The 14,498-nt window shown below is 33.1% G+C and overlaps 2 protein-coding genes across 3 annotated transcripts in view; one reads left to right on the top strand and one right to left on the bottom strand.

Moving 5' to 3' along the window:
- The window catches only part of LOC128997168 (uncharacterized), a 31,759-nt gene extending 27,815 nt beyond the window's left edge, over positions 1 to 3,944 (top strand). For both annotated transcript variants that reach the window (XM_054422761.1, XM_054422760.1), the window contains exon 9: positions 3,790 to 3,944. In XM_054422761.1, the coding sequence (XP_054278736.1) occupies positions 3,790 to 3,868 (79 nt within the window). In that variant the 3' untranslated portion in view covers positions 3,869 to 3,944. The remainder of the gene's footprint in view (positions 1 to 3,789) is intronic.
- Positions 3,945 to 4,582: 638 nt separating this feature from the next.
- Positions 4,583 to 14,498, bottom strand: part of LOC128997572 (tyrosine-protein kinase receptor torso-like) — a 35,199-nt gene continuing 25,283 nt past the window's right edge. Inside the window, exons 14-18 of the mRNA XM_054423211.1 lie at positions 13,673 to 13,746; positions 6,846 to 7,060; positions 5,868 to 6,005; positions 5,282 to 5,424; positions 4,583 to 4,684 (exon numbers count right to left, since the gene is read on the bottom strand). Coding sequence (XP_054279186.1) covers positions 4,650 to 4,684; positions 5,282 to 5,424; positions 5,868 to 6,005; positions 6,846 to 7,060; positions 13,673 to 13,746 — 605 coding nt within the window. The 3' untranslated portion in view covers positions 4,583 to 4,649. The remainder of the gene's footprint in view (positions 4,685 to 5,281; positions 5,425 to 5,867; positions 6,006 to 6,845; positions 7,061 to 13,672; positions 13,747 to 14,498) is intronic.

The raw sequence follows: 14,498 nt of genomic DNA, 5'->3' as shown, positions 1-14,498 counted from the left end.
ATTCCATTAAATCGGATGATTTTTGGGAATCATCGTGCTAACGGACGATAATAACTTTTTTGGATACAGTTTAGTAAAATCTTTAGTTTTTTTTTTTTTTATACAGGGTCTGCAAAAAACTTACCTAGTTAGAAAATTTATTTATTTATTGTACTAGATACAAACTACTGTTTAACGACTGATACCATAGAGAAGGCTATGCTGATACATTAAATGAAAGGTAATAAAATAAAAGTTATTTTAACACGATCACACCTCAATATGCGAACCATTTGTAGCCCTGCAGACATGCAAGCTATTTTTACTCATTTTTATCATTAATATTTTATTATTCGTATTATAATTTATTACCAAAACTATGTTCAAGGTCAAATAGGTGTACGCAACTTATTCCCAACGTACGAAACTAAAATGTTGAAGTATACTCTACACAGCACGAAATGATTATTACTTATCCATTTGAACAATAGTATCAGACCAGTATCACACCAGAACTCGTCTGTACGTCTTGTAGTGAAATTTCCGATCTTTGTGAATTTGTTGTGTTCTTCAATATCAATCATGTATTTCAATTAATTCATATTCAGCATGCCCTGTATAGATGGGCGCACTTGGCGTGGAAAAATTACCCGCTGCATGGAAGATCTGTAGAGTGATTGTGATTGGAAGATCTCATTTGCCTGATCTTTAAGCCTCAATAAACTGTTAACTATGTTACACTGTTTTATTTTGTTTTCATGTGAAAGTATTGTACCCAAAGCTTAGCTTAAATGTTTATGTATAAACATTTGACAGCTTTGGAAAGAGTAGTTTTGCCGTTGAAGGTATATTTGAAGGTCTGTTTTTCGGCATGTAAACCTACATTTATTAAAACGAGTTCGCGAAGCATGATCAGGCCATGGGAACGGTTGCTTTATGGGGTTTTTGTTAAGAACGGGTTTTTCGTATTTTTGGCCCTCAAAACATACAATTTTACAATGAGTCTCTAAACCATTTTGTAGGGTTTAAAAACAAATAATTTAGTACATTAAAATGTTTTTAAAGTTATTGGTTACGGAGAAAATTAAACAACCTCAAGTTATTCCAATAGCAAAGATTTTAATTATTGTTTTTTTCTTATTTATAGACACATTTTTATAAAATTGGGTAAATTTATTTGTTTCTTATCATACTATTATTATTTTATATACTATATTACCCTCCCTTTAGCAGCAAACCTAGGTACATACCAGTTAAACCTAATGTTATTTAAATAGGTTTGTGAAAATCAAATCAAGCAAATGGAAATTTGCTTAGTCTGCAGGTTTGCTGAGGTGGGGATATTTTCATTCATACTTTCATTTATTTTCTATTAATAGCAAATAGGGATGGACGAGATTGGATTTTTAGTTCGAGACGAGACGAGACGAGATTTTTTATTTCTCATAAAATTTCGAGACGAGATCGAGACGGGATTTCCCTTCTCATACACAACGGGAAATGCGCGTTCAAAATTTTTACCTGATTTTGTAACATTGTTAGATGACTGTTTAAATACAAAAATAATGATAATAGGCAAGAATATTTACAATATTTTATTAAAAAACATCAGCATAACATTTTTTTATTAATCACGCCTAACTTATTAAAAAGCCTACGATTAGGAAACATAGTGATATCAGTTAGGATAGAGTTCAACTTATCCTAAAATAAAATAAATCATAAAATAAAAGCAATATTAATTTTTATAAAATAGTTACTTGTTTTGACTTTTTATAGTAATAAAAAATTCCTCACACTGCTTACACTTAACAAAACTTCTCAAATGTTATTAAAGTAATATTATTAAAATAATTAAATGAATATTTACATTGAAAGAATTTATAAAATAAAAACGCCTTCGCAAAGGAAACGCAACTACAACACACTCCTGTATTGCGGGTATTGCATTGACTTTCTGCAGGCGTTATTAATTTTTTTTTTTTTTTTTTTTTTTATTCTCGTCTCGATAAAAATCTCGGCCAAAAAGAAATCTCGTCTCGTGTAACGAGAATTAAAATTTCCCGAAATTTCGAGACTTGACCATCCCTAATAGCAAATAAACTGGCATACTCTCTAAATCAATACGGTGTTTGCTTCAATTAACTATATTGTGGACATATTGAAAAAACCACAATTTTTATACGTATTTGGAAAATTTATTTATTTTGATGGTCTGTATTGTGACCATTATTTACGCTACATACTTGCTGTTGGGCTTAAACTGTCACAAATTTATCCTCGTTTAATTATATAAAGTAATACTTTCGGTAAAATCAACTGTTCGCGAGATCGAGTGAAAACCCACAGGAATGGTCAGATTTTTGATATTTCGATAACAAGTGGCGCGCCCCGCGGCGAGCGGCAGTATCTCGAGGTGGATAACTTGGATTTTATGTTATGGGCCCAATACTAACAACATATCCAAAAATCAGAACTACCCGACCTTTTGCATACCAAAATGTCTTATTTTACTGGACTATACTATTTATAGCTCCTACTATTCATGTACCAAAGGCAAGTGCATATACAACGTAGTTTTTTATTGTTGTTTTTAAATTGAAATATTTGTATATCAGCTTAAAATTATGAAATTTAACGGCATTCAAACAATGTTTATGTCAAGGGTAGGTTAAGTTAAGAGGAACTTGGTTGAAAATATACATGTAATGACCATGAAACCCTAGTAAAAAGTTATTCATTATTAGAATAGAATGTGAAATCTACAGGAAGTGTCAAAAGTTATAATATAGATAGGTAGTAATTATCTCTGGATTAGAAAACATCATAACTAATCTATTGGTAGTAATATGAAATTATGATTTAAAAGTTTGTGAATAGGCAAATGGTGTGAACAATAATTATCTTTTAATATGGCAAAAATATAGCCTACAATTCAATTAATTATATCTCCTTGAGAAAAGTTTAAATTTTTAAGGTGCCCTACTCTAAACACATGTTAAGTGTTCAAAAATGTTAAAATGATTCAAGTAAATGTGAACTTTTTAATTTCACTATTTTTTACACCAAAACCTTTCAATACAATCATTCACATTAACAAAATTTTAAATAATTAATTAGGGTTAGATACAGCAACAGATATACAATCTTACTTATTTCATAAAATCAATAATCAATGAACCATAAAATATAAGAATAAATAAACATGTCACATGATTGTAGAGAATATTAGGCTATATGCCTATTTATAAACCAGCTGTGGAATTGTGAATTAATGTGGTTTGACAGTTCAGCTTGTTTACGTTTGGCCCATTTGGGTGGTATAGTAAATTGCAAACATTGTATGTGTTCTCATGGCAGCCATGTAGACCAATTAATATTTACTTTTAAAATCCTCACCTCAGAACTTTTAAAGCCAAAGGGGCAAAGCCCACGGTCAGTATCGAAGTGTGAATAGTTCTATAATGGTCCTTGGTATGGTAGCTATATTTTTGTAAAATTTAAGCCCAGTCAGTTCAAAAGTTTATGCACCTATTATTAGTAACACACATACAGACAGACACCACTAGACTTTTATATAATAGTATAGATATAGATGAATAAATAGTAAACGTCAAGCAAATTGGAGAAAGCGCTTCCTGAAACCTTTTATTTTGTAACAAATTTGTGTTAAAAGACTGAAATCTATATAGCTGCTATTCATTTTAAAACAGCCTTGCCTATATGGATCTTAAACATAGCAGTGAAACTCTAATGAATCAGTGATGATACACTTTTATATCACTGTTGTAATAGTTCATATTGTTTTAGCTCCTTGGAAATGGTGCCTCAAGTTGAAAACCTCATCCTAGACAAATTGACTTTGGAATGTTTGCTAGAAGATGATTAGATGAGCTATCTATTGTACCTCTTACACATTGCTTTATATTTATTATTTCAAAATAAAAAAGTTTGTTATCTGGGTTTTCTTAATCTTTTTACTTTCTCCCCTTTTAGACTACGTCATATAGTATAGATGCAGAAAGTATTGATTAAAAAAAATTTAACATTTACAGTTTTGGGCGGAAATATCCATTTTGGATTCCCTGAACCCGTAAAAGTGGTTTTCAAAATGATGTCTGTGTGTGTGTGTGTCGATGGGTACCGATACACCAATTTGAATTAAATTTGATATTTGGGTATTAATCAATTATATATCTAGGCACTTTTTCCTTTTGTTTAAAATTAAAACTTTTATGTTTAACTAACTATGATTTTCTCATAAATTAACAGAAAAATCAGAATTTCACAAAAAACTGCTTTGATTAAAGTTTAAAATATTTATATTTTATAGTACTTTTAACTCTGAACAAAGTGGCACAACCCTGTAACATTTACTGTATAAAAGTTATAGCAATGATTGTGATTTTCCCTTATAGATAACCCCATAGTTTTCCTCTGGCATTTTTCCATAATTGTGGATGTGTAATTTTAGTGTCAAGCGAATGGGAAAAAATGTGTTAGATTCCCGATACATTTTATTTTGTAATAAATTTGTGTTATTGATGATAGGATTGGGTAGTATTGAAATGGCTATTTAAGACAAAAAGGAACTATTTATTGAAGGTAAAACATCATGTAACCGGGGCGAGGGGAAGTCTGGTCGAAGTGTTCCAAACTTGACAAGATAGTCACGTGTTGTCTCTCTCACTGTCACTCCTGGGACCTGGAAAATATCAGTCTTGCTTACATTGTTTGTAATGTAACAAACAAATTCGCGGTTAATCCGCAAAATACTATTGAATAGGAAAGGGTATTAAAATACGAGACAGTATTAAATAATGGTCATTAACATATCCATATTGCATTAAAACATAATTGAATGTTGTATTTGACAGGAATCACAATGAATAACCTACGTATTTTTTAAAACAATGACACACGTCAATACATAGAAGAACTACAGTCTTATAGATTTAAAAAAATGTATAAGACAAAATATCGTGTATTAATTTTAATTTATTTGAAAATAATATGTATAGTAACAGTTTCCTGTTTTAAACAAAGAAATATCTCTTTTTGACTCTACTGTCATGTTTTTTAACAGAATTTTGTCTGCACTTAGAGCATTGTATTGCAATCAGGGTAAAAGGGGGGTTGGGGCTGGTCTAGTGGTAAGAGTGTGAGACTTTGCTCTCCCGAGTTCAAATTCTGCCAATAACGTATGGATTTTATGTAAAAAAAGTTATCATTCCAAATTCTCTAGGCCTAGCCTGAAGTAATTTGCGAAACCATCCCGGACAAAAAAGTAATGTTTACATACCCCAGCTACCACTGAGCTGACTGAGATCTAGATACTGATGAGGAGACGCTGCCTCTAGTAGCTCAGTCAATTGTCGTACTAGAGAGGCAAACGTCGGCCGATCACTTGGCTTCTCCTTCCAGCAGGATAGCATGATGGCATACCTGTAGGTAAATGAAATGAATCTGTATTCTGTAATGAACTGAATCTGTAAGATAAAAAAAGGACTGCACTTCCTTTAGTCAGGACAATTTATATAAAGTTTCATGGTTTAAGGACAAACCATGATGGGTCCTTTTCAAACCATTGAAAAGCTCTCAAGATATATGGTTGCCCACGTTACTAGAAAAACAATAAAATCCCCATTGTCTCTGGTTGTGAAATATCAAATAGATCTTTTCAGCAATGGGCAGCATAGGTCAGTTTTTAGCTAATTTAAACTTTGTCTTTGTGCAAGCAGGGCAGGCCTACTTTAGTTTTGTATAGCAACAAAAAATCCCGTTCTCTTCTCTATTATTATTCATTTAATTTTTATCTGCCCCTTATAGTTTAAAATATATGCTCCAAACTAAGATAAGTGACAGTTGTGAAACAATGGTCAACTCACAGCTCATTGCTGCATGTCGGTGGCTGTTCCATGCGAAAGCCGTGTTTCAGCAATCGGAACATGTGATTGGTCGGAGTGGAAGGATAAGGGTTGCCTCCGAGAGTCACTATCTCCCACAGTAATACCCCAAACGACCAACTGCAAACATACAGACGCACACAAAATGTTAAATAACTCTGTTTGGATTAAGTAAATTCCAATTGAATTCAACTGAAAGACAATAAAGGTTTGAACAAAATTCACTGTAAGATAAATTTTTCCTACAAAACTTTATAAATTAAGGTTTTTTTGTTTTATTCCAACTTTTCTATTTTATTTTCTATATTTTTATACGTGTTACATTTACATAATTTATAATCATTAGTGTACAAATTCACTGCCAACCAACAGGTATTGCGTTGTTCATTCTGGAAAAGGATTTAGTTTAACTTGACACAGCACAATCAATAATACATTATAATATAAATTGAAAAGAAAAGCTAGCTAACAACCGGCCACAGGGTCGCTTTACCAAAATCAGAATACAAAATATTTGGGACGGAAAATGAGGTTCACCCAATCAATATTGGTTTCCTCTTTGCCAATCACTTTCACTTACTTTAGCGCCACTTACTATACATAAGTATTACAATTCCTACTTTCCTATCTTATTTTCATGCATCAATTAATCTTATTTGGGATTAGTTATGGATAAATTTAAAAAGAAATCTGTAAAATATTGAACACAGATTTCCTTTAAGTAAAATCTATCAGTCTGCTAGGGTAGATATTCTCCGAGCTCTAGTGGCTACACAAAGAAATCAGAAAAGAACTAAGTGAATTTTCCTATTGGACTAAATGGCAAATCAATACTGTAAAAGTAAAAAATTATCTGCTAGATTTTTTGGACAGCCTATTATTTGCGATGGGCACAATTGTTTGAAGTGCCTAGGGTGATAGTGAGGTTTTAAATTGACCCAACCAATCAAACATACATACACGTCACTCTGGGTGGTGTATATCTGATGTAGTAGTGACTCTAACGCCATCCACTTGACTGGAAGTTTCTCTGAACTCTTCTTGCAGTAAATGTTCTGCTCGTAAACGTCTCTGCTGAGTCCAAAGTCGGAGATCTTGACGGACTGGTCATTGCAGACCAAGACATTGCGAGCAGCCAGATCTCTGTGGACAACTTTGTTGCTGGCCAGGTACTCCTGTGAACATCCATAGCTCAATGAAAACGTTAATTAAAGTTGATTATAAATTAGAAGAGAAGTCAAAGTTTGGTATTAACTATCTTTATGAAACCAAAAGTAAATATTTACAAACACAACATAAACAAATGAATATTAAACATATGTTATTTGTCATCTTCCCCTTGAGCTTGGAGTCCTAATCTTTTTTTTATAAATCTATTATTTCTTCTCTTCATACCCTTATCTTTAATAGAAACTAAATAAGATCTGGGTTGTTGAAGTTTCTTCTCTATTACTCCTTCATCCCATGTTTTATTGAATACATCTTGAACCCATACTTCCTGCCCTTCAGTAAAGCTATCTTCACGGTTTAAAGACTTTCTATCATAATGTGACTTTTGTGCTTTCTGAGTTTCTATCATATTTTCATAGATGCTGTCCTCAACAAGTTTGGGTTTTAATAGTTCTTCTCTCATTGGAATTTTACTTCTTAAGTGTCTGCTGTTAAGAAGCTGAGCTGGAGAAACTTCAAGGTTAGATATTGGGCTGTTTCTGTAGTTTAATAAGTATAACTGCAAATCTTGTTTTGTTTCTTGGCATTTTTTTAACATTTCTTTCACTATTCCGACAGATTTTTCCACTAATCCATTTGATTGGGGATAGTATGGACTTGTTGTTATGATTGTTACATTCCATTCCTGAGAAAACTGCTTAAACTCGATACTGTTGAAAGGCATATTATCAGCAATCAGTGTTCTAGGTATCCCAAATCTAGAAAATACTTCTTTAAGCTTAGAAATAATAACTGAACTACTTTTTGAACTTATCTTCAGAGCCTCAATCCACCGAGAGTAATAGTCCACAATTACTAGATAATAACTTCGTTGAAATTCTGCAATATCAACTGCAATTTTGCTGAATGGAATGTTTGGAATATCATGATTCATCATTGGACTTCTGGTTTTTGATTTCCCAAATTTTTGACAAATTTTACATGTTGACACTACATTTATTACATCAGAAGTTATACCTGGCCAGTAAAACAATTGTTTCATTTTTTTGTTGATTTTAGAGGATCCTAAATGAGTTTCATGTAGAGTATCTAATACAAACTTTCGCAAACTTTTGGGTACAACTATTCTTTCGCCATAATAAATTAAATCATCATTAACCTGCAGGTCTTGTCTGATATTAAAAAAATGTTTTATCTCACCCTCAAGTACTTTTGGATCCGGCCAACAGTTATGTAGATACTCACTTACCGAGGTCAAAATGTTATCTGACTTAGTTTTGGATTGAAAAAGTTTTAGTCTAGGTTCGTCTTCAGTTATTTCATGAACTTCCACAGTGTGAATGAAATCATCCATTAGAACATCTTTGGGTTCGATAGTTTTTATTCCACATCTTGACATGAAGTCGGCAATGTACATATATCTTCCTGGTAAGTATTTTACTTTCAGCTGGTAATCAATTAGTTTTAGTTTCAATCTCTTTAGTCTGTTACTAGCTGTGTACCCGTTCTACGCACGGGGATCTTATAATATTCAGTTGAAACCTTCTTATATAAAGAACAGCAGTTGGTTTGCATATTTTAAGATATGCTGGCCAAACTATTATACATAGCTTCATTTTATGTTGTTTTTTGTTGTTCCGGATCGGTATGACAATCAATAAAAGGTTAAATTACCTCTGTGTCTGCCGGTCGATCCTATAACGGTAGGCTTACTTTTATTTTTACTATCTGATCTCGTTTGCATGGCTCAATCACGTCCTGGTTGAAGTTCGTTCGCTACGCTCACTCACCTGTATGTTGGAGCTCGTTCGCTGCGCTCACTTTCCTTCAGGTTAGCTCGTTCGCTACGCTCACTTGCCTTCAGGTTAGCTCGTTCGCTACGCTCACTCGCCTCCAGGTTGCAAATTAGCTGTTGTCATAAATGTAAAAGAAATAATAGTGCTAGTGCTGCACCCTGTTGGTAATCCTTGTAACTTTAATGCTATTGAACATCACAGAACAGAACCAACTTGTTTAATTGAAACAGCTGTTAAGATTCAATAATTTCATTTCTCATAAGGTTAACATGGGCTTCCAGAAATTCCACGTCAAAAATCGACAAAAACTTGATTTTCAAGGGTTTACTGTTAAATATCTAACTGTCTCATATTCGATGAAATACGTCTAAAACCATCTCATATATGTATAGTATTTGGAAAATAAGTTTCAGGCGGGACAGTGCTATAGTTATTGAGGAGTAGTTGTAATAAAGTGCGTATTTTAGCGTTACCAAGAGAATGACAGATAGACAGACAGACAGACAGACAGACAGACAGAAATTGAGATAAGGTTTGATTCGGTTTCTCTGACCTATGAAATGTAAAAATAACCAAAAAGTTCATTATTCTAAGCAATGTACAGACAAAACTCTAATTTTATTTATATAGATTTACAATTTTCCCAAGTGGTTTTACTGCTATTGACACAAGTGGTAAGTGATCTGTAAAAACTACTACATCCTGAAGACCATATATATATAAGTGTGCAGTTTTTTTACAGCAAAACAAATTGCCAGTTGTTCTTTCTCTATCTGTGCATAGTCTTGCTCAGTATTGTTCATTGATCTGGACCCAAAATGTACAGGCTTACCATTCTGAAGCATACAAAAGCCAATAGCATCCTTTGATGCATCACATTGGATTTCCACAGGTATATCTGGATCAAAAGGTGCGAGAACCTGAGAACTACAGATTATTGTTTTTAAATCTTCAAGTACTTTTGAATGACTCTGAGTCCAATTCCAAACTACATTCTTTTTTAGAAGTTCTCTTAATGGAGCAGTTAATTCAGACACATTTGGAATGAAACTTCTTAAATAATTTATCATTCCGAGCATTCTCTGCAGTTCAGTTTTGTTAGTTGGATTGACTAATTTTTTGATTGAATCTATTTTGTCAGGATCAGGTGACATCCCTTCTTTTGAAAATTTTACCCCTAAGTATTTTACAGTACTGAAACTTGCTTAAGTTAAATTTGATATTGTACTTTCGAGCCCGCTCAAACACTTGTTCAAGAATTTCATCATTTTCTTCTTTAGATCTGCTTGCTATGCAAAGATCGTCGAAATAAACTGACACCCCTGGTATATCACCAAAGTATTTACTTACAAGCCTTTGAAACATTTCAGGCATACAAGACAGACCAAAAGGAGCTCTCAGAAATTTATATGTTCCAAATACAGTTGCAAAAGAACAAAGGTTACTTGATTCCTCGTCTAAGCGTACATGATAAAACCCATCCTTTAAATCTAAGATGGAGAAATGAGTTTTGTTGTTTAGCATAGGAGAAATTTCATTCAAAGTTGGAATTGTGAACTTCTCTTGCACAATATTTTTATTTAACTCTATTGGATCAATGCAAATTCTTAAGGACCCATTGGGCTTTTCCACCACAACATTACTTACCCAATTTACTGGTTCTTCAACAGGTTGTATGATGCCTCTTTTCACAAGAGAGTCCAAGGTCTCTTTAAACTTATCTTTAATTTTTAGAGGTAGCCTCTTGCAGTACTAATTGTGGGTTGTGCGCCCTCTTTTATTTTGATTTTACATTTATCCGGGAAACAGCCTAATCCTTCAAAAACATCTTTATTTTCCTCAAAGATTTTTAACTTCTCTTTCTCTAGGTCGGTATTACCACCATTTTCATTTCTGACACTGTCAATTCGTTTTAGTAGGTTAAATTTAATACATGTTTCAAGTCCTAAAATAGGTACTGTGTTTTCATTTTTTACAATTAAAAAACTAACTACATCAAACTTTTGATCGGTTTCAATTTGAACATCGATTATACCACAAAGCTTAATGGAAAACCCCCCAAATGACTGCAATGTGGTGTTACAAGGCTTCAATTTACTAGGCAAGTTTAGATTTCTTAAATAGCAAAATGGCAATACATTGACATCTGCCCCACTGTCAAGTTTGAATTTTATTTCTTTGCCTTCTACCACAAGAGTCTTATACCAAGCGTTTTTATTTTTTATGCTATCAACCACACAAAGGCTATTAATGTCTGATTCATGATTGTCTTCAACTGACATGCTGTTATTACAAACATTTTGCAAATTATTACATTGTTTTGAACCAAGGAATTTATTGTTATTTCGGCAAACACTAGCAAAGTGGTTTGGCTTACCACATTTTTTACAGATTCTTCCTATTGCAGGACACATTCCATGATGGATACCACCACATCTATAACAATTATTAGTTTTGCCTACCTGTCTGTCGTAACCTCCTTGTGACGTTTTATACCCCTGCTGCTGCTGCTGATTAAAACGTCGTATTGCACTCATGCCCTGTCCATCTGTAAATTTAGAATTCACGACCGTGTCAACTTCAAAATTGTTTTGATCTGTTTTACCTTTATTATTGACAAGTCGCACATTTTTTTCTGCAAGTTCAGATGCTTTACAGAAGTTGATTACTCTATCAAAACTTGTATCTTCTCTTAGTAGTTTTTCCTGCAACTCTTTATTATTCACTCCTAGAATTATAAGTGCTCTCAATATTTTTTCTTCCTGTTCTTCAAACTTGCAACATCTTATTAGATTTCTGAGGTCTGCGTAAAACGAGTCAAAATTTTCATGAGGTAGTTGTTTCCTTGAAAATAAAAGATGAATGCTCATGGTCATATTTTGTTTTGGTACACAGTGTTTTTCCAATGTCTTCATCACGTTTTCAACAGTTTCAACCACAGACTCATCTTTTATTGAGTTGTACAATTTCAAACCATCTGTCCCCAGTAGATTTTTCAGTCTGGCTAATTGAATTTCCTTACTTTCTTTTGTTGTTTTTTTAGCAATAAAGTAAATGTCGATTTCTTCCTTAAACTGTTTAAATTTGTCTGAAATGTTTCCCTCCGATAGGTTCAGTGGATCCGGTTTATTGAACTCCACTGTTTATATTTAAACTTTACTTTTTCTTCTTCTATTTAAACTTTACGACTGCGCCATGATTATAAATTAAAAGTCAAAGTTTGGTATTAACTATCTTTATGAAACCAAAAGTAAATATTTACAAACACAACATAAACAAATGAATATTAAACATATGTTATTTGTCAAAAGTATTGTGTTACCTTACAATATCCTTGGGTGTCTGGCTAAAACTACATGTTTCGTGGTGACTACCACATCATCAGGTTCATCCTTTTCTAAAATTCGTCATACACTTAAAATTGAAACACACGTCAGGACACATTTAACAAAAAGACTTTACATTGTTGTAACGTTGCTGCTGATTAACGTTGACTGTAGTACGATTAAAGTGATAGTTTTGTATTAAGATCATGACTCAAACAAAACATTCAAAACCGTTAAATGTAGCTCTCTACAACTGAAGTTCTAGTTAATATTTAAACAGTTTTTTTTTTTCAACCAATCACTCAATAATTATGAGACAGTGACACACACTTCTGTGTGTATTTTAGGCTGGATATGAATGCAATGGAGTGACATGACCTGTGTAACTTTGTTACTGACTAAGATCAGCTGTTACATTGCTCAGGATCATTTAAGCAGCAAACCTGCAGGCTAAGTAAAATTCCATCCAGGGTTTATTTATTTTTTACGTAATCTTTATGTTTAAAAATTTCTTTAACAATTTAAATAAGTCAAATACTAGTGTACCTGTTGCTCGAATTCGAGCAATTGCGAAGCATTACAGGCGACTCACGAAGATTATGGAAATGATCACGATCTACACAACAGTTAGATATAATCAAAATCTTTTGTAAATACCTTATCTTTTCTCAAAAAGCTGACCTTGTTTTTTTAGTGTTACTATAAATTTTTCCCTCTCATAGCCACATTAGGTTGTCTATAATAACGATTATAAATGAAAGTGTTAATTCAGTTCCCAAGTTTCGTCTACAGATGCAATATGCCAAAGAATATCATATTGTACCTACGTACAATCTCCAAGAAGTGGTAAAAAAGGCAGAAACCAACCCATACAATAGAAGTTAACTCCATAAGAAATAATTTTAAAAGTTACTGCGATATTAGGATTTTCCACTGATTTGGTAATAGAACATTATATTGCAAAACATGACACAATGCAGAAGAAAATCAATTTTAAAATCAGAAAAATCCATTGCAAATACTGTACTTTATTTTGACAAATTCAATAAATCACAATTTAAATATTAACAGCTGTTGCATTAAAAAGTAGTGTAGAATTATGCATATGGTCATAATGTAAACAAATCTGAAGAGGCAACTTTAAAGGCTTCTGGGGCAGAGCCCCAAGGGAATTAACCTCTTTCCTCTTTTGATGGCTCATCTACAACAGACCAAGACCTTTCTTTAGAGACCCCTACCAAGTTTCTACGCCCACCCGTTCTCTCAAATTAGCTGTGACAAAAACCCGTTTTCCTCCATAAGAATAACATGGGATGGAAATTTAAAGGCCACGGGGGCAGAGCCCCAAGGGAATTAACAATGTTTCTCTTTTGTTGGCTCATCTACAGACCAAGACCTTTCTTTAGACACCTCTACCGAGTTTCTACGCCCATCCGTTCTCTCAAAATAGCTGTGACAAAGAAAAACAGTTTCAAATTAATATATAGATTCTTACCATGCCAACAGCAATCTGACGAGCAAATGATAGTAAATGTTCAGACAAGTTTTTTCTTTCATGTTCCTTATTTCCTGGAATAAACAAACAAGTAAATAAAAAAAATGAAATTATAAATGAATAGTTTATTTAGACAGGCAAAAGTTAGGGCCACATGGCCCTTTCTTACGCTTAACCTGTAGTGAAAGTAAATAATTACACTAAGAGAACAAAACACTAAAACAATATTGATATTGTGATTGACAATTTTGTTCATCCAAATTAATTAAAGGAGTTCACAAAATAAAAAACTAAAACAGTTCCCATGAAAATAGCAGATTACTGGGTACCCTTAAGAGATATATTGATGAACTTTCAAATGAAGTCTTCATCAGGCCACAAGGGGTCCATTTTCATTCATTTAGAACACGTCAGTTATTCTATCTGATAATAACACGGCTCAAGACAATGACACATGAAAACACAAAGAACATTTGGCCAATTTGTTACAAAGTAATATGTGCGAAGACTACGTGGTGCGACATATTGGTATAGACTCTGCTCTAGTTTCAAAATTAACGAAAATTTACACTTTGTGGCCTGATTAAGACTCCCTTTGAGAGTCTAAACCGATAGCCTAACTACCGGTACAAGAATCACTCCGACAGTAAAACGGTACTACAAGTGATTCAGAGATTTACAATACAAAAAAATACTCTAAACTTTAAAAAATGTTAGTCCTCCTTAGTAAGCGCAAGTATTAAGATTAATTTCTACATAGTCAATGTATCTACATTTTGGTCCATTCACAAAATTAATGCGGTTTCGAGGGGAAGTTCCCCCAGCA

Source organism: Macrosteles quadrilineatus, unplaced genomic scaffold, assembly GCF_028750875.1.
Source record: "Macrosteles quadrilineatus isolate MER2022 unplaced genomic scaffold, UCM_ALF_1.0 Scaffold_6__1_contigs__length_79288215, whole genome shotgun sequence".
Classification (NCBI taxonomy): Eukaryota; Metazoa; Arthropoda; class Insecta; order Hemiptera; family Cicadellidae; genus Macrosteles; species Macrosteles quadrilineatus.
Note: the sequence above shows the minus strand (reverse complement) of the source record. Positions and strands in the feature narration are given on the sequence as shown.